We start from the raw sequence: 22,546 nt of genomic DNA on the forward strand, positions 1-22,546 counted from the left end.
ACACACACACACACACACACACACACACACACACACACACACACACAATGGAATATTACTCAGCTATAAAAAAGAATGAAAAAATGCCATTTGCAGCATCATGGAGGGACCTAGAGATTATCATTCTAAGTGAAGTAAGTCAGAGAAAGACAAATATCATATGATATTGCTTATATGTGGAATCTAAAAAAATGATACAAATGAACTTACCTACAAAACAGAAAGAGACTCACAGACATAGAAAACAAACTTATGGTTACCAAAGGGGAAAGGGGGGGAGGGATAAATTAGGAGTTTGGGATTAACAGATACACACTACTATATATAAAATAGATAAAAGACAAGGACCTACCAAAAAAAAAAAAAAAAGTATAAGACACCTTCAAAGAAAACCAGACTGAGTTAAATAAGAAATCCAATATAACTTCAGAAATCTTTTTAAAATTATAATTTAAAACTTGATATGTTAAACTGAAGATATATATCACTGAATAAATAATAGTGACTGGAAAGACAGGTCTGAGGACTACTTGGAAGCCTGCACAGCGAAATGAAGGGAGACAACACTTGGAAGAAGGGCTTACTGACATGGAGTGTGGGTGGGAGGGTCCAACACACATCTATTAGGTGTTCTAGAGGGAAACAGCAGAGAGAATGAAGGTCAGGCAATATTCCAAGACAATAAAGGAGATTTTCCAGAACTAATGAAAGCTACGAACCTCAGCAGGTTAAATAATACGAAATTCTCTACTAGACACAGCACAGTATAACTGAAACAACACCAAGTAGAAATGCAAGATCTTAGAAGCACTTATAGATAAAAGACAAGTTGCCTACAAAATAATGAGTATCAGTTTGTCCAGAACTTTGCAACAGCAAAAACAGAACAGAATCATATAGTCAAGGTGCTAAGATAAAACAGCCATCTATTTATAACTAAATTATTATTTAAGAATATGGGCAAAATAAACATTTTCAGGCAAATAAAAATGAACAGCATTTACTACTAACAGATTTTTGCTGAAAGAATTACTCAAGAATATACTTCAGAAGAAACCCTATAAAGAAGCAGTGAGATGTCTGATATTAGATAGATTTGAACAGATACTTAATACATAAAAAAGACTAATTGGGGAGTAGAAACGCAAGGTGGCATGAAGGTATAGGTCGCAATAGTATGTAAGATGGGCAGGGGATGTGCAGAGGTCAGGCATTCAGGCATTTTGGGGAGAAGGTTGGCAACATTGATTTTTTAGACTTTATTAGATCGACTATGCTTATTCAAAGTTATGTAGAGGTAATCACTTAAGATGAGAAATTCTATGTATAACTTTTCAACCAGTAGAGAACACTATGGAATATAAAAGTGTGGTCAATATAAGATAGAAGTAAGAGAGAAAATAAAGAAGCAGAGAAAAGTCCAATTAAGTATGAAGCATGAAACAAGATGACTGAAATAAATTCAAATATAGCAGAACTCAGGAAAAAAGTAAAATTAAACTCTCAAAAGTCAGTTGTATTGGATTAGAAAAATCTAACTGCATGCTTTAAAAAGACATAGAACTTAAGGACAAAGAAATGTTGAATGTAAGAGTATAGAAAGTTACTACCAAAATATTAACCCAAAGAAAGTGATGTGGTTATAATAAGAGTAGACAAGACTGTCTTTGAAGCAAAAAAGAAATATTCAGGGAAAAATGGTCACTAAATAAAGATTAAAAGGAACAATTCACTGGGAAGAGATAATTATAACTTGCAGGCACCTAAAACATAGCATCAAGTTATATGAGGCAACAAATTAATAAAATTTCAGATACATGGGCAATTTCATAGTCACGGGGATTTTGGGACACATCTCTTTCATTAACTGACAGTTTAAGGTGACAAAAAGTTAGTAGGGCTATGACTTAAGTAACACAATGAGCAAGGTTGATCAGACACCCCTGTGGCAAACGGACATTCTTTCCAAGAACACATGACACATTTACTAAAAAACCACATGTTAGGTCACAAAGCATTTCTCGATAAGCAGCAAAGAATCACACAGACCACATTCTGGTCATACTCAACTGCTAGACCAATTCAAACCAGCCACGTATTTGGAATTTTGGAGGAAAAAAACCCTTTAAATAATTCACGACTATAAAACTGTCTTAATGGAGAGTCTAAGAACAAATTGTTAACATTATAAGAAAGTTCGGCAAGATTGCTGGCTATACAAAAGTAAATTTTTATTCACTGGCAACAAGCAACTAGAAAAACTTAGTTTAGAAAACTATACATGTGAAAATAGCAACCCCAGATAGAAAGGTACATAGGAATACATCTACCCAAAGGTGTAGAAAACTTTTATGTATGAAATTTTAAAAATTCCCGAAGACTTAAATAAATGGAAAGATACTCAATATCGATGGACCTGTAGAACTGATTTCTAAAGATGTTAATTTTCTGCAATTTAGGAATGTCTTCCTATTAAAATTCAAGCTAGTTTTTTTTGAGGTTCACAAGTTGATTCTAATGTGTATAAGGCAGAGCAAAGAACCAAGAATGCCAGGCCAATCTAGAAGAGGTAGGTCAACATATGAGGGGTCACTGACTTCATCACCATAGTAAGACTTAACTCTAGTGTGACTAAGCAATAAGAAAGCGATATTAGCACAGGAAAAGACAGAATACAGTCCAGAAACAGGCCCACACACACATGAAAATTTGTATATAACAGAGATGCTATTTCAAATCAGTGGGGAAATAAGGACTTTAAGCAAGCAGCATTGGAGCAACTGCTTATCCACATGGAAAAAATAAGTTAGATCCCTATATCAAACCATATTTAAGTGGATTAAAGACCTACATATGAGAAAGCATGACTTTAAAAGTTTTGGAAGAAAATAAAAGAGAATGTTTTTATGATCTCAGGGTAGGAAAAGATTTCTTAACCACAACACCAGAAGCACAAACCATGAATGAAAAAAATCAATAAATTTAGCTACATTAAAATATTTTTTAAAATCCTTTTGTACATTAAAGGGATCATAAAGTGAAAAATACAAAACTGAGACTTGGAGAAGCTCTTTGGCACGCACTTTACCAAGAAAGGATTTGGCCCAGAATTTATAAACAGCTCCAGTGGAAAAGGCCGAATGATATGAGGACACCCAATGGCCTCAAAACATAAGAAATGATTTTCCTCCCTCCTAGTGATCAATGTCATGTAAATTAAACAAAGGGGAACTAACATTTCATATTCATTACATTGGCACACATGAAAAAGAATCTGGTGATGCCAAACCCTGCTGAGGAGAGTATAAATGGGCACACACCTTTTGGAGAACAAGATGTCAATATTTAATAAAGCGGTGGGATTGCTGGGTCAGAAGACCTGAGCATCCCCAGCTCTGTGCAACATTGTTTAAAACACTGAAAAATTGAAAGAAAGCTTAAATGCAGGTATGGGATCTAGCAAGGGACAGATGTTTAATTAAGAATCTATCGCATACACATATGTTTATTTTCTGTACCTATTTTTGTATCTTTAAAAATTTCTTAATTAAAACATCAGTTTTAGTGGGGGTTATGGGGAAAGCGCACTGGCACAGAGCTAGTGTGACTGTCAATTGGTACAGCCACCTCCCAGGGCAAATGAAAATGTCATGTGGTGCAATTCTTTCTAACCCCTTGAATGGACAAAGGTGGAAAAGTTCCATGACAGCTTGCGTTGCCAAGAGTGTTGGGAGAGAGGCATGTTCATGCACTGCAGGTGGGAATGTAGTTTGAGGACACCTCTGTGGAGGTTATTTTGCCAACAGTTAATAAAATCGTAAATCCCCTTTGACCTGGTACAATGTCCTCTAGGTATTTATTCTAAGAAAATACGCTATATTAGAGCAAAACTTTATCTACACAGAAGTTCATCATAACAATGACAGCGTTGTTTGTAATTTAATAATAGTAAAAGAAATAACTAATACTAACATTATCTAGACTACTAACCCTAGACTAAACATGTCCAACACTAATAGGTTCTAATTTATGGTACAACTGTAGGACGGAATATTATGTAGCCATCAAAATGATGCTCTTGATTCTTTTTAATGATGTGGAAGCTCTTGCAGAATATTAAGCTAATATGAAGTAGATTACAAAACAGCACGTGCTGTATCTATGCACTGAAGCAAAGACACCAGAATGTTACCAGAGGTTACTTCGGGATGGTTAGAGGCAATTTTATTTTCTTCTGGATTAAAAAAAAATCTTTTTCATACATTTTCTGTGTGTGTGTGTGTGTGTGTGTGTGTGTGTGTGTGACCTTCGTTTTAATAGGAGATGTTCTTCTTTGTTGAAATAATTTAAACAGGCTGCATGATATGGACGGACAACGCCAGAAGGCCGGGGGCCAAGTATGACGGATTAGCCGGGTTCCTTGGGAAACCTAGTCTGATGATCACAGAACCTGGAGAAAGAACCTTGGGTTCACTGTGATGTCACCACTGGCAGCTGGGCGATCGGGAGAGCTGCTCCTCCTCTCGGAACCTTGTTTCGCTTCCGTGCAAAAGACCTAACAGCCTCGGCTGGCCTGGCTCCCGGCTCTGTTTGGAGGGTCAGCGGGAAGGTGTCTGGCGTGCGCGCGCGGTTTGCCAAGCCGCGGGCGCGGTGCTTTCCTCGGAGATTGCTGTTGCCGCGGCTGGGCGGCGGCAGCAGCTGCAGCAGCAGCAGCAGCAGCGACGCGGGCTTGGGGCGCGGGGGCGGGGCCGAGCGCGGGGGCGGGGCCGGGGCAGCGGGGGCGGGCCCGGGGCGCCCCGGGTGGCGGAGGCGGGGGAGGCGCGCCGCCGCTTCCGCCGCCCGCGGGGATCCCCCGGGACTGCCGCCCGGGGCAGTCCCGGTGCGTGCGGGTACAAGAGGCAGCTCCGGGGCCCCACGCCGGCAGTCCCCAGCGATGTCGCGCGGCCTTCAGCTCCTGCTTCTGAGCTGCGGTAGGGCCCGCGGACGCCCGGCGCCCCCCGCCCGCCTCCCCGGGACACCCCCTTTTCTCGCTTGCTCACGCCGCTCTCTCTCCCTCTTGTAGCCTGCAGCCTGGTGCCCGCGGCGCGGGAGGTGAAGGTGGCCTGTTCGGAGGATGTGGACTTGCCCTGCACTGCCCCCTGGGACCCGCAGGTCCGCTACGCGGTTTTCTGGGCCAAGGTAAGCGCGGCGCGGCAGGCGAGTTAGGGTTGGGTGGTTTAATTGCAGACTGGGCAACCACCTTCCTTGGGCTGGCGACCCACTATGGCTCGGGTTCGGGGGCATCTCCCATAGCTGAACTCGGTACACGGTCTTCCCACACGCCTCTCCCATCAGCGCTCCAAGCCCAGCCGCATCCAGGTACAGGCCGACTTAGATTTAGTTCCGCCGGGGACCTCAATCTTCTTGCCTCTAAAGGTGGCCCTGAGATGAATGATCCAAATAAGACGTTGTGGAGGGCAGACGTCCCTCCAATTAATTTGGATTAATTCCAGAGGCCACCTGTGGTTATGGACAGCAGGCCAGGGAGAAAGCAGCTAGTGCAGATTTGGCATTGGACGGGAGGAAGGTCTCCCGGATTTCTGATTTCTGGTGTTTTGTGACGGTGGCGCTCATACATTTGGGGAGGCGGGAAGGGGGCAACTTGAGAGGAAGGAGTGCCAGAGAGTAGTGATAGGCTTGTTTCTTAGGTGGTAGTTATCTGTCATCCCCGTTCTGGGGTACCCTTGGCCTCCTCCCTCTGGCCTTCCTGAGAGGTCCAGCAAGGAGGGTGTCTGTGATGGTGCACAGAGGCTTCCCCGCGTGTAAGAACAGTGTCACTGTCTCTACTGTAAGAGAATTGAGTCAGACTGAGGCTTTTTTAAGGTTTCCTCTGAACTGGAACCTTTGCAGATTCTAAGATTGTGGTTCTGGTGGCACTGGAAACCCAAGCTGTCACTGGTTTTTTTTTTTTTTTTTTTTTTTTTTGCTGCCGATGCTCCCTGCCTTTAATGAGGTTACTGCCACAGTGGCACCTCTGGCTGAAGCACCATGACTGTGATATCCCAGCCTTACTCTGCGGAGCTCACTGATTTGTCATCTTACCTTGCAGGAAATCTCTGTGCGTTTGTAGCTTTCCACAAAATGCTGGGTTTTCTTCTGCCCACCATAAAAGATGCTGTAAGAACCTGCACAAGTATCTAGCCATTTAACAAGGCAGCATAGGACCGTTAACCTCTTCGTGCATGTGTGTGTGTGTGTGTGTGTCTCCTAACCAGATTGTCAGTTCCCTGGGGACAGTGCTGCGCCACTGCTTTTGTGTATCCTGCACGGCACCCAGTGTTTGCCCTGCTAATTTTGAAGATGCTCAGTGAATTCAGGCAGACCCTTTATGATTATGCACAGTGGAAACGGTGCTGGGGCCTCGGGACGCTGCATTGTGTATGAAAGTAGGTTTGTTATTATTCCTACTTCATTTCCACCTTATTCACTGTGGGATCAGAGAACACAGCAATTCCAAAATTGTTCCCTTGTAAAAACAATAGTATGTAAATAAAAATATTGTAAAACCAATATTATTTGAGTACTCACCATCTGCCAAGCTCTGAGGTAAATATCTATGTACATCAGCTGTTCCAATCCTTCCAATGGACTTAAGAGATCAATACTGTTACTGTTCCTGTTTTACAGATGAGGAAACTGAGCCTTAGGGAGTGAAATAATCTGCTCACTGTTACACAGCGGGCTAATCGCTGGAGGTGGGATTTGAACCAAGCAGTCTGGCTCCACAGCCTAGGTTCTTAGAGGTCTGTCTTGTTATTTCTGTTTTCTCCGTTAATTACTTAAAGAAAATTAAAGTGTCTTTGGGCTAGCCAGGCAGGGACTTGGTTATCTAAAAGGAGGGGAAAAACATGAAACCACTATCCCTTTCAGAGAGCAATTAAAAAGGGAAAACAATATTAATATCCCCAGGGGAGTAATTACAAAGTACTCATGAAACAAGTAGATGAAATTTCAGACTGTAAAGTTCAAACAGTTGTCAAGTTAAATCTTGCACGAGGTCATTTGGAATGATGCAGTAAGCCAGAGTGATTAACCTTTGACTTTTCCTTGGCTGTCAGCTGATGATGTAACTCTATAATGTATGTGCTTGTTTGTTGAACACAGTTCTTGCAAGCTTTAAAGACCCTGAAGGTCTCTCAAAGCTCTGTTAAGAGAAAAAGACAATAGTCTCTTGGCATTCTCTTTTTTTCTGTTGGTCCGTGGAGTAGGGTCATTGAAAACTCATACCCTAGTTATTTTTTTTAAGGAGGAAACTGTGATTGAGTCATGGTGCATAGGAGAGCTATGCTATGCCAGAAAACTAATCAGATACCTTGAAAGTGATATGCTTTATTTTTCAAGTACTTTTGAACAGATCTCAGCGTATTCTGTAGATGTTTGTTATTTTCCAGCCCAGTAATTATACTTCTGCATCGATTGTGCTTGCACAACAAAAATGGTTAGAGTGTACTGGAAATAAGGCCAGTGGTGAAATGCTGAAATTCTGCATTTTACAGAAGATTATCTTGTCATTTCCTCCCACGACTTTCTTGTAAAATGTTTCAGTGATGCGGAGAGGTAGCTGTGAAGTGAGGAATTTACGCCTGGTGACCACAGCCAGCCTAGCTGGATCATCAGTAGGGTGGTTTGTAAAACCACTTTGCACAGTTGTAGGCTGCTTGCGGATCAAGTAAGCAGAGAGTCCCTTGGAGTGTGGGGTTTCGCCGTCCGCCAGATTGAATCGCATTCTTGCAGGCCTTCTGCATATCACAATTACAGTTATAACGACTCACAATTTAAAAATCCATTTACCACTCAGTTCTCCGGCACCACAGAGCATCCTGCCACTGTCCAGTTGGCACTGATTACTTACGATTAACAAAAGGACCCATGTAAACTATGTGTTTCTTATCATGTGCCTTTTACCAAAAGGCTCGGAGCAGACGGCATCCATTTAGTGTTTGCAACATTAGGGTGAGTTGGGAACAGTGTCCATTTTATTCTCTCTGTTTCAAAGGTACAATGACAGGGGACTGGGCGGGGGGTGTAATATAGACATGCCCAGGGGTCAAAGGTAGAGCCAGGAGTAGGCAGAGATAGCCCAATTCCTGTTAGCCCAACTCTTCTTTCCTGTGGACTGATGTCTTCCCAACTGGGATCCAAGAACGGGGCCTCCTCTCATCCCTTCCCGTATTGTACCTTTGAAGGCAGAGTGAATGATTGGGAAGAAATAGAAAAGTTAATGCGGTATATATCCGTTCAGTTTAGCTCTTAGGATTGGGAATAGACTGTGGTTGTTGAGGGAGGTATTTTGAGCTATTCTGAGGCAAAGAGACATTGGTCCATCACTCTTCTACCAAAGTAGAAGAACGTGGCTGTTAGATTCTAGAACAAGAGGGTCATAGCCCAGTCCCATGTCTGCCAGGAGTAAGGACATCCCTTAAAGAGCTACGTCTGTGCTGCATGCGGAGCGGGTTCACACTCTTTTTAATGAGGCTGCACTAGGTCTGGAAGGGGAGGATGACACTGGATGAATGGAGTGTTCAGGCGTGGTTGAAGTTCGCCACTGCTCGTAATGAGTGGTTACTTACGAGGGCGACGTAGCACCGTCTCGTATTGTGCCGGGAGCCCCAGCACCCTAGGGTGAGGCATAATGAAAGAGGATATATAGTGTCATCTCTGAGTGACACCACGGGGGTGAGGACAGAGGTGCGTCACGAGACAAGTGCCCTTTCTAGATGATTTCCAAAGGAAGGGAGAAGGGGGAAGTGAGACCACGATTTCAGAGAATAGATCAGACTTGAACTTTACAATATTTAGGAGAGATGCAGCTATGGCAGGTCATGGGCTCTCCTGGGGACTAAAGGAGAGCAGATTCTTGGGCTCGCATGAAGCTACTTCTAAAGTTCCAGGACAGTCGCTGCACAGACATTGCCTGTCCTTGATCTGTTAGGAGCTGTCCTCCATGTATGTTGCTAATCTCCTATTCAGTGGAGTCCTGTTTTTTTGTCTCTAGCATCTTGTGTGACAATGAGCCCCCAAGCGAGGAAGTGCTAAGGAGGAGCCTTCGGATGGGCTAGGGTTGATGAATGGCCCGGGCAGATGGCATCTGTACAGCCACCAACCCTGATGGACCCACGAAGGAGACAATGCATGCCGCTCCCTGCACTCACCTGATTCTAGAGTGACGTGTGTTTTAAGATAGATTTGAGATGTTTTAGGAGAAAAAGGAAACATTTCTACATTAAATACAGAAGCGCCGAAACATGGAAATGCGAAAACAATGCCTGTGTGAGCATCAAAGAAAAATCATACCATCCCCATATACGACTTGACGTATAGGGGACGTATAGTCCCCTATACGACTTGACCTGATTGAATAACCTTTAGGTCAGACTATGAAAGGCAAAAAGTGAATTTTCAGATGTCTCCCGTATTTACATTTTCCTCAGTTCATAAATATTTCTATGTCCCGAATGTGTGCCAAGCCCTGCACCTGGCAATAGCCATCCTAAGACCAGGGTGGACCTTTTGCCAGAGGACTGTCAAGGGCGTGCACACATGAATCCACACGCATTTGGGGGGACTGAGGGGAAACTAATGATCTGGAAGGGAGAATCATACCACAGAGGACTGAGAGGTACTGCCAGCAAGCAGGCTGGGAACAGACTGTGAACACCCCCGAATGCTGAATTATAAGGGCTTGAACTTGGTCCTTTCGGCAGCAAGGAACCTTTGAAAGTTTTTAAGCAAAGAGGATAACATCGTGAAAACTATGTCAGAGGAAAAGCGTATTTCTTGTGGTGAAAGACAGACTATAATTCATCCCGGAAGATGAATCTCAGAGGGAAGCTTTAGTCTTTCACTGCAGTGAAGCTGCCGTCGGGTTAACTCAGGGAGGCTGCAGCACATTCCTGGGGTTACCTCCCCGTCTCTCTTGGTCACCAGTCCTGTTGTCCACGTGGTTCTAGGGAGGAGTGGGCCAGGCTCTAGAAGAAGTCCCATCCAGAGGAGAATGATGGAGCGCTGACATTTTTGGACAATGATGAGACACAGCAAAGTTGCTAAAAATCTTTCAGCTTGGAAGAGGGTAGGGAGGAAAAGGGCAGCTGAGAGTTAAAGAGAAAAAACTGCCAGCACTTGTTTTCCATAAATAAAAGGGGGAACCCGAGTCACATGAGGACCGAGTATGTTAGTTCTGTACTTGGTTATGTCACTACACAAAGAAGAGGAAGTTAGAAGAAGGTCTCAGTGACATCAGGGAAGGTTTTATGAAGGGCAGGACTATAAAGAGATACATTACCTAAAAAGAGGGTTCCTCCACCTGAAACTGTTTCCATAAGTCCTTCCTGGCTACTCTCGGGATAACCTCAGATTTTCTACCGACAGTGCTAGCTCAAACCAGAGCTGAACTAAAGTACTTCCCTAAGACTCTTTACACCTGAAGCATAGTTTTAATTTTTGTTTTTGCACTGGGGTATACTTGGGTAAAATTTCTGTGTGTGTCGTGTAGTTAGGTAGGTATAGAAGTAAGAGCCCAAGGCTTGTGACTACCACTTGCTCTTTTTGTGAAGCACCAGCTAGTCTACTGCACGTTCTTGTCCCAATTGTCCAAGAGAAGATAGATTCCAGAAGAACTGGTAGTTGTCTAGGATTATTGGTCCAGATGGGGAAAACCTATGGGAAAAGATAGATGCTCATTGCCATAGACAATTCATGTTCACCTAGGACCTGACTCACTGGGTCAGTTCTGGAGAACAAAGGACCTGAGTCCAGTCACACCCTGGTGTCTCTTTCACCGAGCCGTGGGAGGCATGTGAGCCTGAGTGACAAAGCAGGACTGGCCTTGAGGTTGGAGCCACGTGGAGGTAGCCCCGCGTGTGCCACATTTATTTCTGGAGTGGGGCAAGGTGCTCCTATCAATTAGGAATCTTTCTGTTGTGAAGGCTTGTAACCCAATGAAAACTAGCTTAAAGAAAAGGGAATATATTGGCTCATGTGGTTGAAATAAATAATTTTTAAAAATCAAAATATAGTTCCTACTTCAGTTATGCCTGATGTCGTGGGTTAAATAGTGTCCCACAAAAAAGTTATGTCTCAGTCCTAACCCCTGGTATTTGTGAGTGCGACCTTATTTGGAAATAGGATCTTTGCAGATGTAACCAAGTTAAAGTGAGGCCATACTTGATTAGGGTGGCCCTGAATCCAATGACGGGGGTCCTTATAAGAAAACAGAAACACAGAGACAGATGCACAGGGAGAACACCACGTGAAGGTGAAGGCAGAGACTGAAGTGATGTGTCTACAGGCCAAGGAATGCCAGTCTCCAGCAACACCAGAAGCCAGGAGCGAGGCATGAAACAGATTCTCCCCTAGAGAGAGCGCGGCCCTGCCAGCACCTTGATATCCGACCTTTGGCCTCCAGAACTGTAAGAGAATAAGTTTCTGTTGTCTTAAGCCACTCAGTTTGCGGTAAGGCTAAATTTGGAGGTTCGTGAATATCCTCAGGGTTCGATGACTTTCTGTCTCTCAACTTTTCCTTCCTTCGTGTTGGTTTTGTTATCAGCCTCCACGTGGCAGTGAGATAGTAGCCGGTAACTGGAGACTTGTCTGTCCTCCCGAGATCAAGTGCAAAGCAAAAGACTGTATCTCTTCCATCTCAACAATGTCAGATTATACTTAAGTGGCTTTGATTGGGTCACGGATCCATCAGAACCATTCCCTCTGGTCACGGAGGTCAGGCCAGAGTCAAGTGTGCCTTTTCTAGAACCAGATGTAGTGCCCTCCGAAGGACGTGAACTCAGAGCCCGTAAGGCTGCCCCTCCCGGTCCAGCAGGACCCCCAAGAAACTAATGGAAGAAGGACGATTGGCATGAACAGTGAGTGGCCCAACGTTGCCTTCAAAGCCCAGTTCCAAAGGGTATTTTCCACGTTATGATGGTGGCTTAGAAATTCCGAATGTTGTGGTTATTTTGGAGACCTTGTGGGCAGAAAAACTTTCTCCCTAGAGCAGAGATTGGGACTTCTAGAACAGCTTTGCCGGAGGAGACTGGAAGTATCAGCTGGAAGGAATGACTGAATGGGTGGGTGGAGTAGAAAGCTACTGGATACAACAACAATTCCTGTTACCAACATTACCGATTATGAAGCACTATTATGTGTTTTCTCATTTGATGCTTAAAATAACCCCATGAGGGAAGTAAGGTAGTTACAGACGGGCAAATCCAAGTCAGAGGTAAAGCCACCCAGCTACCTGATGCTTGACTCCAGGTCTTCTGATTCCAGAGCTAGTGCCCTTGTGTCTTCCTCATTGTTTCTAAAATTCACTCATTCATTAAATAAATACTTTTTGAATATTTCCTACATGCAGGGAACTGTTTGGAACTCAGTGGTAACATTTTTAGCGCTTTCTGTGTGGTTGACACTATGCTACGGTACCCACCTACCTCATCATAGGTACATTCACACCAACTTTGGGAGGTGTAGTTACCCTCCCCCATCTCAGGGGAGCAAACGAAGCCTGAGAGCTCCAGGCCCTTCGCCAAGAGCAGAGCTAGCCATGGTGGGGCTGGGGTTTGTTTCCACGTCTGTCCAACACCAAAGCCTGTGCTCTTAATTACGTTGCCTCTGTCATACTCATAACTCTGTTAACAGCCATAAATCCAGCTCTGTCTGTTAGACCCAGTAAACTTCAAAGTGGAAAATCATTTTTCCAATAAAACTACACTTAGAAAAATACGATGTTAATGCTTATACATTCTACCCCCATTATGACATCAACCTCTGAGCCAAACTATTTTGCATGTTATAAAGAGCTGTTTTTATGATGAATGGGGATTATATTGGCACTTTAATTGAGTTGGAAACCAAGGTACATGAATGTTAGTGCATGGGAAATGCAATAAAAAAAAGATGTTCGATGTGATTGGAATATATCAGATTAATTTCATACCACCTTTAAATACTAACATCCATTCCTTTAAATATGTTTAATGAAATTGTTAGATTAAATATTTATATGCATATATATATGCACACATTTTTCTCCTCAAAAAAATCTCTTCCCTTTTCTTTTACTTTCCTATCACATTCCTAACAGATCTCACGCATGATAAATTTGGATTTCAAGGCTGTGGAATCAAAATTCTTTGCATTAGGAATGGAGCTGTTGTCTTCTTATATCCAAAGATGGTAATCTAGGAAGTTAGCATATATGTGGATAAAATTATGTAAACTTCTAAAAAAATCCCTTTTCACAGTAGGGATTTGACTAAAATATAGGTTCAATTTCAGCCATATTTAGATATTTATTTGATTTCTTTCTAGTTCAAATTTATCCACCATTAAAAAAAACAATTCACATGCATTTAAAATTACTACTTGTATTTGCTTGGTTTAGTATTCGGCAAATTAAAGAGAATTTATCTTAATTTAGGGCTTGTGGTTTCCTTAAGGTCAGATCTCCATCTTAGAGAAGGAATATGGTATTTAAATTATTTAGTCAAATTGGAGGCCTTGAGACAAAAGTCCGTAGGCTTTACTGAAAATGAGATGTCTTATATTTTGCCTTTTCTAATTCAATCAGAAAGATAAAATTTGTCAGCATAAGAGTTAATGCATGGAATGTGGACTTTAAAAACATAATTTGGATCCGTGTTTTGAGGAATTAATTTGCCCACAGTGTGCTGTGGTGTAGCCCTCTGCAATATGAGCGTCGCAAAGTGTGCGTCAAATAGTTCCTGTGAGTTACACTCGGCCGTGAATGAATCTGCGGGTTCCTTTTGTTATAAATGACTATTTCCTCAAATGCTTTTGCAGAGAGGCAATGAAACACTTTTAGATTTGGAATGTTGAGAGTCATTCTTGCCAGTGGTTTATTTTGAGCCAGCTCAAATGTTTATGAGAATTCATAAAACCAGGCGAAGTTGAGGATGGCCCATTTGCTGTTATTCCATGTTCCTCCCCCTGAAATTCCTTCGGTTCTTGAACAGTGCTGCTTGGGCCACGGCTCACTCCCCCGATACTGCAGGCTGATGGCTGCTTGGCCGCGGTGCTGAAGACGATGAGTTGAACTTTTGCATAAAGTCTCTTGGTACTGCTAGCGCTGCACTCGCACCTTGAGCGTGTGACGTTAACATGGAAACTACAACTATTTTTGCGGCTGTAGGCAGGAGGAAGGGGGAATGGGCTATGTACATACCTGCAGCTTGAAGCTAGAAGGAAGGTTCTGAACTATTTCCATGCGCACTGTGTGAAGTTACAGAAGGTTCCTTTTGTTACAGGTAGTTATCGGGCACAGAGAGCTGTTCATCACTTTGGCCAGAGGTCCCAGGTTAAGCCAGTACTTCTCTCAGTTCTCTGGGTCTTTCAGGAAGGGGCCATTGGAAGATGACCCCGTGAGAGCTGAGATATTTTGCCACGATCCCGCTGATGGCTGTGGTGGTTCAGTAAATCAGAATTCTGCAGGCTGTTTTGGGGTTCTTCGTTTTGACTTTCCCCTACCCCTTACTTTCATTCTTATGATTTCACCCTGCCTTGGCTTTGCCATTGTAAAATAACCTCTCTGGAGGTTTTTTTCAGAGACCCGTGGAAATCTGACCATCACATAAACTACTTTTTGTTGTTACTGCTGATTTTTAAAATGAATTCTCTTCTGCAAATAGGCAGAAGGCCACTGCCAGTCAGTTCTGATCACCGCCACGTACTTGCTTCAGCAGTTCCCAGCAGCCAGCGTGATAAAGGGGCCATCTTTATGTAAATAAAACACAATAGTTTATATTTCCACCAGCTCCAGAGGGGTTCTCAGTGTTTTGTTTGTGTTTTTTTTTTTTTTTTTTGATCTTGACTTTCAGATAGGTCTTTTTGAGTTGAGGGAGGGGTCACTGGATAGGAGAGAAGACCGCCCTAAGGAGAAAATCTGAGGTAGAAAATCCCAGAATGATTGTTGCAGACAAGTTTCCATCTTTTGGGATGCAGGAATTTCTACAAAACTCAATTCCAGTGAAATCCATTGGAATGACATCTGAGTTGAACACATTTGGAGGTTAATTTAGAAAAGAAAAGCAGATTGAGACAGCATCGTGGGGACTGCAGAGATTAAGCTGAGTTAATTAGTTCAAAGTGGCCTTGGAGGGGGAGGTGGGGGAGGGAGTCTTGGAAGCGGTTGGCCCGGGATGGTCCTGGGCACCTGACCCATCAAACGCTCTGGTCAGAGGGAGCACTTCTGCCAGGCAGCAGAGGAGGGGAGAGGTGCAGTCACGTGATAAGGCTGCAATTTTTGGTTTAATCAGACTGGAAAAGGGGAAAACTGGTCTAACTCAGACGTGTTCTAAAATCAGTTGGACGCCTGAGGTTCCTTGACCACACCTCCTTTTTTTGTTTGCTTGTTTTCTTGCTCTGTTTTTGAACACTAAATGCCCCAGTCTTGATTATTTTGGAAGGAACCTTTCAGCACAAGGACTGTCAGGAAATGGGATTTACGTTCGTAGACCTCGCCTGAGAAAAGCTATTAGTCTCAGCCCAGTGCTAGGAGTGAATGAAGCAGGGTTTCTTGCAGGAGCGATAAATCAGCCACCAGATGTCTCTGCAGGCCACTCCACAGGAATGCCCATAGGAGCCCGAGCCGTGGAAGCTGGAATCTGAGCTTTCCGTGGACCTCAAGGTGCATTCCCCGACTTAATACATGAAGCAGAAACCAAGGAGGGGGTGTGTGTGTATGTGCATGTATGTCTTCTGTCCTGGGCTGCCTCTGCCTCACTGGGTGTTCCCCCCATTCCTTGGTTATTTATTTCCCTGTGCTGATTGCCTTTTGAAAAGTGGGAGAGGAGTTGTAGGGTGCTCCCAGTACAGGAGATTAAACAGCGGCAGGTGCAGGCAAAGACAGCAGCAGTGTCTGACTGCGGTGTCTTTTCCTAAGGGGTCCCTTTGGTGCGGCCACTACGCTGGGGACAGGGAAGGAATGCCACTGAATCCCAGGCTCCCTGCTGTTCCCCAGCCACCCAGCAAAGGGCTCGGGGCTGCCCTTGCACACTGAAAACGGTGATTGGCTTTACTGTTTATGTAAATGAGTTTTAGAAGCTTTAAAACATTTCAGTGGAGGATCAACGAGCAAGTTAACTAGACAAATTAAAAATATATCTGGGGAAGAAGGGAATTGATGGTGAACGTGATGTGTGCTTAATCGTGGAAGTAGGAGATGATGGAAAGACCCCACCAGTTTAATTGCAAAGACTGTTCAGGGAAAGAAAACCAGCCAGTTAGTTTGGCTAAATTTGCCATCTACCCCAGCTGGGCTGGTCCATCCTGGGTACAATGATTTAAGCCGTAATTGCCCTTCCATGTATATCTTGATACTACTACCAAGTGACCTGACACATAAAATCTCCACGTGGCGCTGCTGTCAGCTGTCTTCCTGCCTTAGCGGAGGCGTGAGCGTGGTACATCCTGCAGCGTCACAGATGACCCCACAGGTACGCAGTCTCTGAAGAACAGGGTGACTTCATGAGAGGCATTGCTCATCTGCATCTCTGTGTTTTCTGTTGAGTTGTTTGGCAATGACCTTAACAGATTTAGAAATGTTTCCAAATAAAAGGCCGGGCTACAAAAATAAGAATCAGTCAGTGGGTGAGTTGGTATCTGACGAAAACAAGAGAACATTGAATAGAGAACAACCAGCAAGAGAGTGTGATTCAGTGTGATTCATACGCGTCATTACACAGTCGTCAGTGACACACGGTTATCGTCCATAGGGACACTCTCTCCTTCACGTAGGGATACAGAGAATCGTAAGATGCAGTCCTGATCTTATTCTAAAAAAGATGGAGCCTTAAAGAATTCTCCTAGATTCTCTCCTCCTCCCCCAGGCATCACACACACACACAGTATCTTGTTTTAAAACAATTAGCTGAGGATGGAGTTTATGAAAACAAGAGGTATAACCTTGACGTGGAGGCCCAGTGCTTATAGGTTCTGGCAGTAGAGCATGACGTGGTTTGATTCTTGTTTTTTAAATTTATTTTATTGAAGTATAGTTGATTTACGATGTTGTGTTAATTTCTACTGTACAACAAAAGTGATTCAGTTATACATATATATATTCTTTTTCATATTTTTTCCATTATGGTTTATCACAGGATATTAAATATAGTTCCTTGCTCTATATAGTAGGACCTTGTTGTTTATCCATCCTATATATACTAGTTTGCATCTGCTCATCACGAACTCCCAATCCATCCCTCACCCACCCCACCTCCCCCTTGGGAACCACAAGTCTGTCCTCTATGTCTCTGAGTCTGTATATGATTCTTTCTTAACAGCTCACAAATGGCAGTGCAGAGAGGATGGAGGTGCCCCAGGAAGACCTGCAGTACTATCAGCAGAGGGCCTCTTCAGAGGCCCCCAGGGAAAGGCTGTATTCCCTGAGGATCCAAAACACTACCAGCTGCAACTCGGGGACCTACAGGTGCACTCTGGTGGATCCAGAAGGGCAGAGAAACCTCAGTGGCACCATGATCTTGAAAGTGACAGGTGAGGTGATCTGCGGCATCTGTTTTCTCCTTACAGTATGCAGGGCACTTTCTGTATGTAGGTCCTAAACTTGATCCCCTCAATCCAAGTTTACCCTGTAATTCAGAAGCTTTGGATAATATCTGTGGCTGAAAGCTAAATCCTACTGCAAGGATGTCATAACTTTCTCTACTTTCTTTTTAATAAGGACAGATCTACCCCAGCCTGACTGGGGTGGATGCCAAAGGTAGTCAGGCGACTAAGTCAAACAACTCTTACTCATGTAAGAGTCCTTCGGAGCCAATAGGAAGTTTCCAAGTCTAATTTTTGGAAGACAGAGAAACTGGGTAGTCTCCCGAATAGATCAGATAACTGTGTAATATTCTACTCATTGGGGGCTTTCTAACCTGGCCTAAGGGAGCTGCTTCATGTTTCCACCTTTTTCACATGAGAACAGCATTCCTCTCCCACTTTACAGCAATTGAATGTCCCAATATCTCAACTCAAGCCAAAGAAAAAGGGTACAGCAAGAAAATAGCGTTCCCGTGACAGAAGGCACATTTTTGCTCTATGCAGTAAGACCAGGAATCAAGTATAAAGACAAGGATTATCTCCTTGGACTTTTTTCCATAACTTTTCTTTATGTAGCTTAAAATACGCCTTGCATTTGACTTTGGCCCAACTCTTGTTAGTGGCTGAGGCTTGAAATGACGAACATGTTGTTACAGAGGCCCTGACTTTGTACAATGGCTACTTTCTCCTGCCACGGAGAAGCGGAAAGGAATCTGACTCGAGATAATGTTCCCACACTCACAAGAACGCAATCACTGCTTAGGGGTCAGCGTTTGGATTTGGTTCACTGTCTTATACACACACAAACACACACACACCCCCTATACCCTTCTCAACCTCTAGCCCTTTACGCTGCTTCGTTTGTCTTCATGGCATCTGCCGTACCTGCCGTGGTACGCTCCCTCAGTGAGTATTGTTCGCATGAATGAGAAATGGGAGCAGCCTGGCAGGAAGGGCAGAGAGGGCAGGCGTGTCCTGCGGGGAGCAGAGAGGAAAGGAATAGGGAAAAGCTGGCTTGCTTTTCCGTCCTCTGCGAAGGCAGTGCTGCCTACAAGTTGAGTGGTCAGACTAGAGCCACTTGGATCTGGTTCAAATATTAGCTCAGCTGCTCATTAGCATCTTACCTTGGGGAAACCTCTGAGCCTTGGTTTTCTCATCTTTAAAATGGGGATAATATAATATTGATATTATCTACAAAACAGGCTTGTGGTGAAGGTTGAATGAGATGTTACACTGAAATGCTCAGTCTGGTGCCTGAGGTGGGCGTACTGAATGCTCGTTAAATGTTAGAACCATCAGTGGCTCTCAGCCCTTCTCTTCTGGGGTCCCAGGCCTCTGTGAGAATCCATCCCCAGACCATTGCATAAAATCCTGAATCCAGTTTCAGGGGTCGACAGCTGTCTGGAGGCCCATCCGTGGCCCTGAGGGCAGAAGCCCCTCCTGTCACCCTCACTCCATCTTCTCCTGCCCCAGTCCTCAAGCCAACTCCCTGAGCAAGCTTGCTGCATATTGGATGTCGTGCTTGAGTGGGGAGAAGCTGTCCCGGCCTTGTCCCCTTCTGGGCTGAAGGCCTCCCTCCTCCTGCACTTGCCCCCTTCCTGGGTCTGAGGCCACAGCCTTTAGCAGCCCCCAGGGAGCTGGTCTGTAGCCCCCGTTGGCTGTCAGCCTTGGTGGAGGGGTTTTAACAGGTCTACAAAGGCACATCGACATGTTCCGTAATAGCAGGGCAGCTCTGCCACCTGCCTTAATCCCTCAGTCTCTCTGAGCCTTGGCTCCTTCTTCTGTAAACTGGGGTACTCAGACCTGCCCCTGAAGGTTCAGTGAGATGCTGGATGTCAGCCCCTTTGCATGGAGCCAGGCACAGGGTGAGTGTGAGTGCCGGCTGTGGCCACCACCGTCATTACCGATGTCCTTCCCGTGGTACAGATGTGAGGGTAAGAAGGGGAGACCAGTAGGACTTTAATAAGCCAGAACAAAACATTCTTAGCTTTTGCATCCTGGTAGAAGAGCCCTGTTCAACGGCTTCATATTTTACGTATTTCTTTTTAAAGGATGCTCTAAGGGACGCAAAGAAGAGACTTTTAAGAAATACAGAGCTGAGGTTGTCCTGCTGTTGGCTCTGGTCATTTTCTACGTGACACTCATCATTTTCACTTGCGTAAGTATCTTTCTTAAACATCTCTCATTATTAAAAGATCACCTGGGTTACCAATCGAATGTGTTTTGTAGACAGTGTGAGTCATTTCATAATGGCAAGAGACCTATTCGCAGAACCCTGGCCTTACAGAGGCCCCCAGACTGTGAGAATCTCTCTGGGAAGCTCCCAGGTTGTTTTCCGTCTGGCGGCTCCACACACAGCCTTGTGAAGAGAAAATGAAGTAAGATAGCGGTGGAAGTTTGTGAAATGCCAAAGGATCCTCCTAAGGGACCAGCGGGCCTTGTAGATACGGTGGGAGAAAGTTGGACCCTGCCCATCCACCATCCGGGCGACGTGCTGTTCTTTCTGTAGGCAGGTGAGCAAGCCCGGCCACCCTGGTGTTGGATCCATCTCCTTGGTTGGCCCTTGAGCTCTTTTCTCTTAGAGATTCCCTCTTATAATTTGGTACTTCCACCACTTTTTTTTTTTTTTTTTTTGGTACTTCTGGTTGCTATTTTAGATATCACTTTTTAAGAATGAATCCTGAGAAGCCAGAGGTACACAGGGTGTGGCCTGGGGTAGAGGACTGCTGGCCAGTACTTGGGCGTCCTTGACATGCCCTTGACCTACTGGTTGCAGACTCCAGCTTAGACTCCTCCCTGCCCCCCAAGCCTGTTTGTGCGTGGCTGGTCACCTGGGTTGACAGTGGTCGTAGGGGAGCAGGGCCAGCTCTGGGCCTGACCCACTAGGAAGTGATCTGTCCCATATGTCTCAGCATATCAGGAAGTGCTGGCCATTTGGGGACCAGGACATCAGTCACCCAGGAGCTATTCCAGCGCTGGTTCTAGTCACTCACTGGCCCCATCTGTTCACTTGCTTGACGCTGGCCGAACACTCATCTCTCTGGTTGCTATTTTAAACGTCAGTCCGTCAGAAGACTCCACTGAGCGCCTACTGTGTATAAGGCATTATGCTAGGCACTGGGGGGCATGCAAAAACGCATAAGAACTATGTCCTTCCCCCAGGGAACTTACAGCTTGGTCTTTAGAGTTATTTGCATATAAGAAGATAATTAGTATTACCTGGCAGTAAATTTTTAAAATGAGTGACTCTAGTTTTTTGTTGGCAAATGCCTGTTTCTTTGGGCACTGATTTTCCATGCAGGAAATCCTAGTGTTAGGGTCTGGAAATGGCCCCAGTCTGTAACTCCTGGTTGAGGTTTGGAGATACTGGCGAAGCCCACTGTAGAGTGAGCGACGTGGCCCACATCACGAGGCTCCCACATGAGCTGTCCAGTCAGCTCCTAATGAATGGAGTTTAAATCCAGGTGACAGCTGAAGCATTTTTCCAATTATTCACTTCTCAACGTATCTCTTTGATTTTATTTTTCAGAAGTTTGCACGACAGCAGAGTATTTTTCCAGACTTTCTTAAACCTGCCGTGGAACATGCTTTTCTCCCAGTTACCTCCCCAGATAAGCATTTGGAGCCAGTGACTCTTCACAAGACAGAACTGGTGTGAGCAGGATTTCTGCAGACTGTTTTTCCAAGGTTGAAGGCTCCGTGGTGTGCGTCCACATCACACCGAACAGGAGAAGCCTGGGCCCCACACTGAACGCACCGTCCTTCCTGTGAAGCCCTTCGCTTGACTGAAACATCCAAAAGTGGATCCCACCCCACTTTTTGTGAGCGGGGCCTTGAAAATTGTGACATGACCGCAAAGCACGGGGCCGCCTACAGGGTGCTTTTCAGTGCTGCTTCTTTATGACCTTCTTAGCGTTTTATTCAGCTATCTGGTCAACCTCTTGGACAGGTTTTTTTTTTTTTTTTTTTTTTTTTTCAGTCTTAAAAAAGCTATGGTGAGATGCAGTTGGAAAAGGACCTTGGGATATATGAATGCCTGGAGTTGGCCCTGTGTAGACCCTTGAGGGCAGCTGTCCTCTTCCACATCTGGAAAACATCTCTGAATTTGCTGTGTTTTCTTGTCTAAGCCCAGATGTTTTATGACTGGGAGAAAGTGACAGGCTAAGCTGAGAGACAGAGGGAAATATTTAGCAAATAGTTTCCCGGCATGAAGGCCCTGCTATTACCAGGGAGTATGATGTGTACGCAGAAATAACAGGTCGATGAACTGTCCCCAACAGGGCCTTTTTATCTGGGAAAGGCATCCATAAAGAAGCAATAGAGAAGAATGTCACAATTATTTTTATATCTGTGTATACTTGTCAAAGAAGGATTTGTGCTGCTTCTCCTTTTGAAATCTGTATCTTCAGTTAGATATCGTTGTTAACTGACAAGCAACCTGTATATGGAGGGTGAGAAGAAGTGGGAAACTGTGACAATAGGAGGGAGAGCTATTTAGGGACCTGATGAAAATGCTGGACCAATTGTGCAAACTGGATGCTGGCCCCAGTTGTCCCACTACTTAGCTGTCTGATCTTGGACAAGATCCTTATGGTTTCTACTTTCTCAGTTGTAAACCAAAAGGTTGATGTATGAGTTGATTGAAAAAAACGTATGTGAAAATTCTTTGAAAGAGTATAAAGCACTATCAAAATTCCAGACTCCTTTGGGTCGCCATCCTTATTACTGCAGTGGTGTTCTGGGCATGAGAAAATGCTTTTCATTTTTTATGTTTTCCATCGTTCCAAACAAAGAAGGCTACAAAGGACACTTTCCCATAGTCTTCTGTATGAATTCCTCTGGGGAAGTGAGGCCAGTTCAGTGGTCTGTTCTTGAAGCACCGGCCAAAAGTACTCCAAGATGCGGACACTCAGGGGCCACCAGGCCACGGGGAGAAGGGAGTTCTCAGATG

At 44.4% G+C, this 22,546-nt stretch overlaps 1 protein-coding gene and 1 long non-coding RNA gene across 3 annotated transcripts in view; both read left to right on the top strand.

Moving 5' to 3' along the window:
- The window catches only part of LOC113631761 (uncharacterized), a 7,160-nt gene extending 2,424 nt beyond the window's left edge, over positions 1 to 4,736 (top strand). The window contains exon 3 of the long non-coding RNA XR_003437555.1: positions 4,355 to 4,736. This is a non-coding gene — a long non-coding RNA (uncharacterized LOC113631761). The remainder of the gene's footprint in view (positions 1 to 4,354) is intronic.
- A 92-nt stretch (positions 4,737 to 4,828) lies between these two features.
- On the top strand, positions 4,829 to 22,295 carry CD83 (CD83 molecule). Of its 2 annotated transcripts, none has more exons than XM_027128403.1 (5): positions 4,829 to 4,970; positions 5,063 to 5,178; positions 17,334 to 17,544; positions 19,647 to 19,753; positions 21,125 to 22,295. In XM_027128403.1, the coding sequence occupies exons 1-5, from the start codon at positions 4,934 to 4,936 to the stop codon at positions 21,251 to 21,253; spliced, it is 600 nt and encodes a 199-aa protein (XP_026984204.1). In that variant the 5' UTR covers positions 4,829 to 4,933; the 3' UTR covers positions 21,254 to 22,295. The 2 variants fall into 2 exon arrangements, with proteins under 2 accessions (XP_026984204.1, XP_026984205.1); XM_027128404.1 differs by having other exon boundaries at positions 4,834 to 4,970; positions 21,128 to 22,295.
- The last annotated feature ends 251 nt before the right edge of the window (positions 22,296 to 22,546 follow it).

Source organism: Aethalodelphis obliquidens, unplaced genomic scaffold, assembly GCF_003676395.1.
Source record: "Aethalodelphis obliquidens isolate GAN/ISIS:26980383/991018 unplaced genomic scaffold, ASM367639v1 scaffold34, whole genome shotgun sequence".
NCBI classification, from domain to species: Eukaryota; Metazoa; Chordata; class Mammalia; order Artiodactyla; family Delphinidae; genus Aethalodelphis; species Aethalodelphis obliquidens.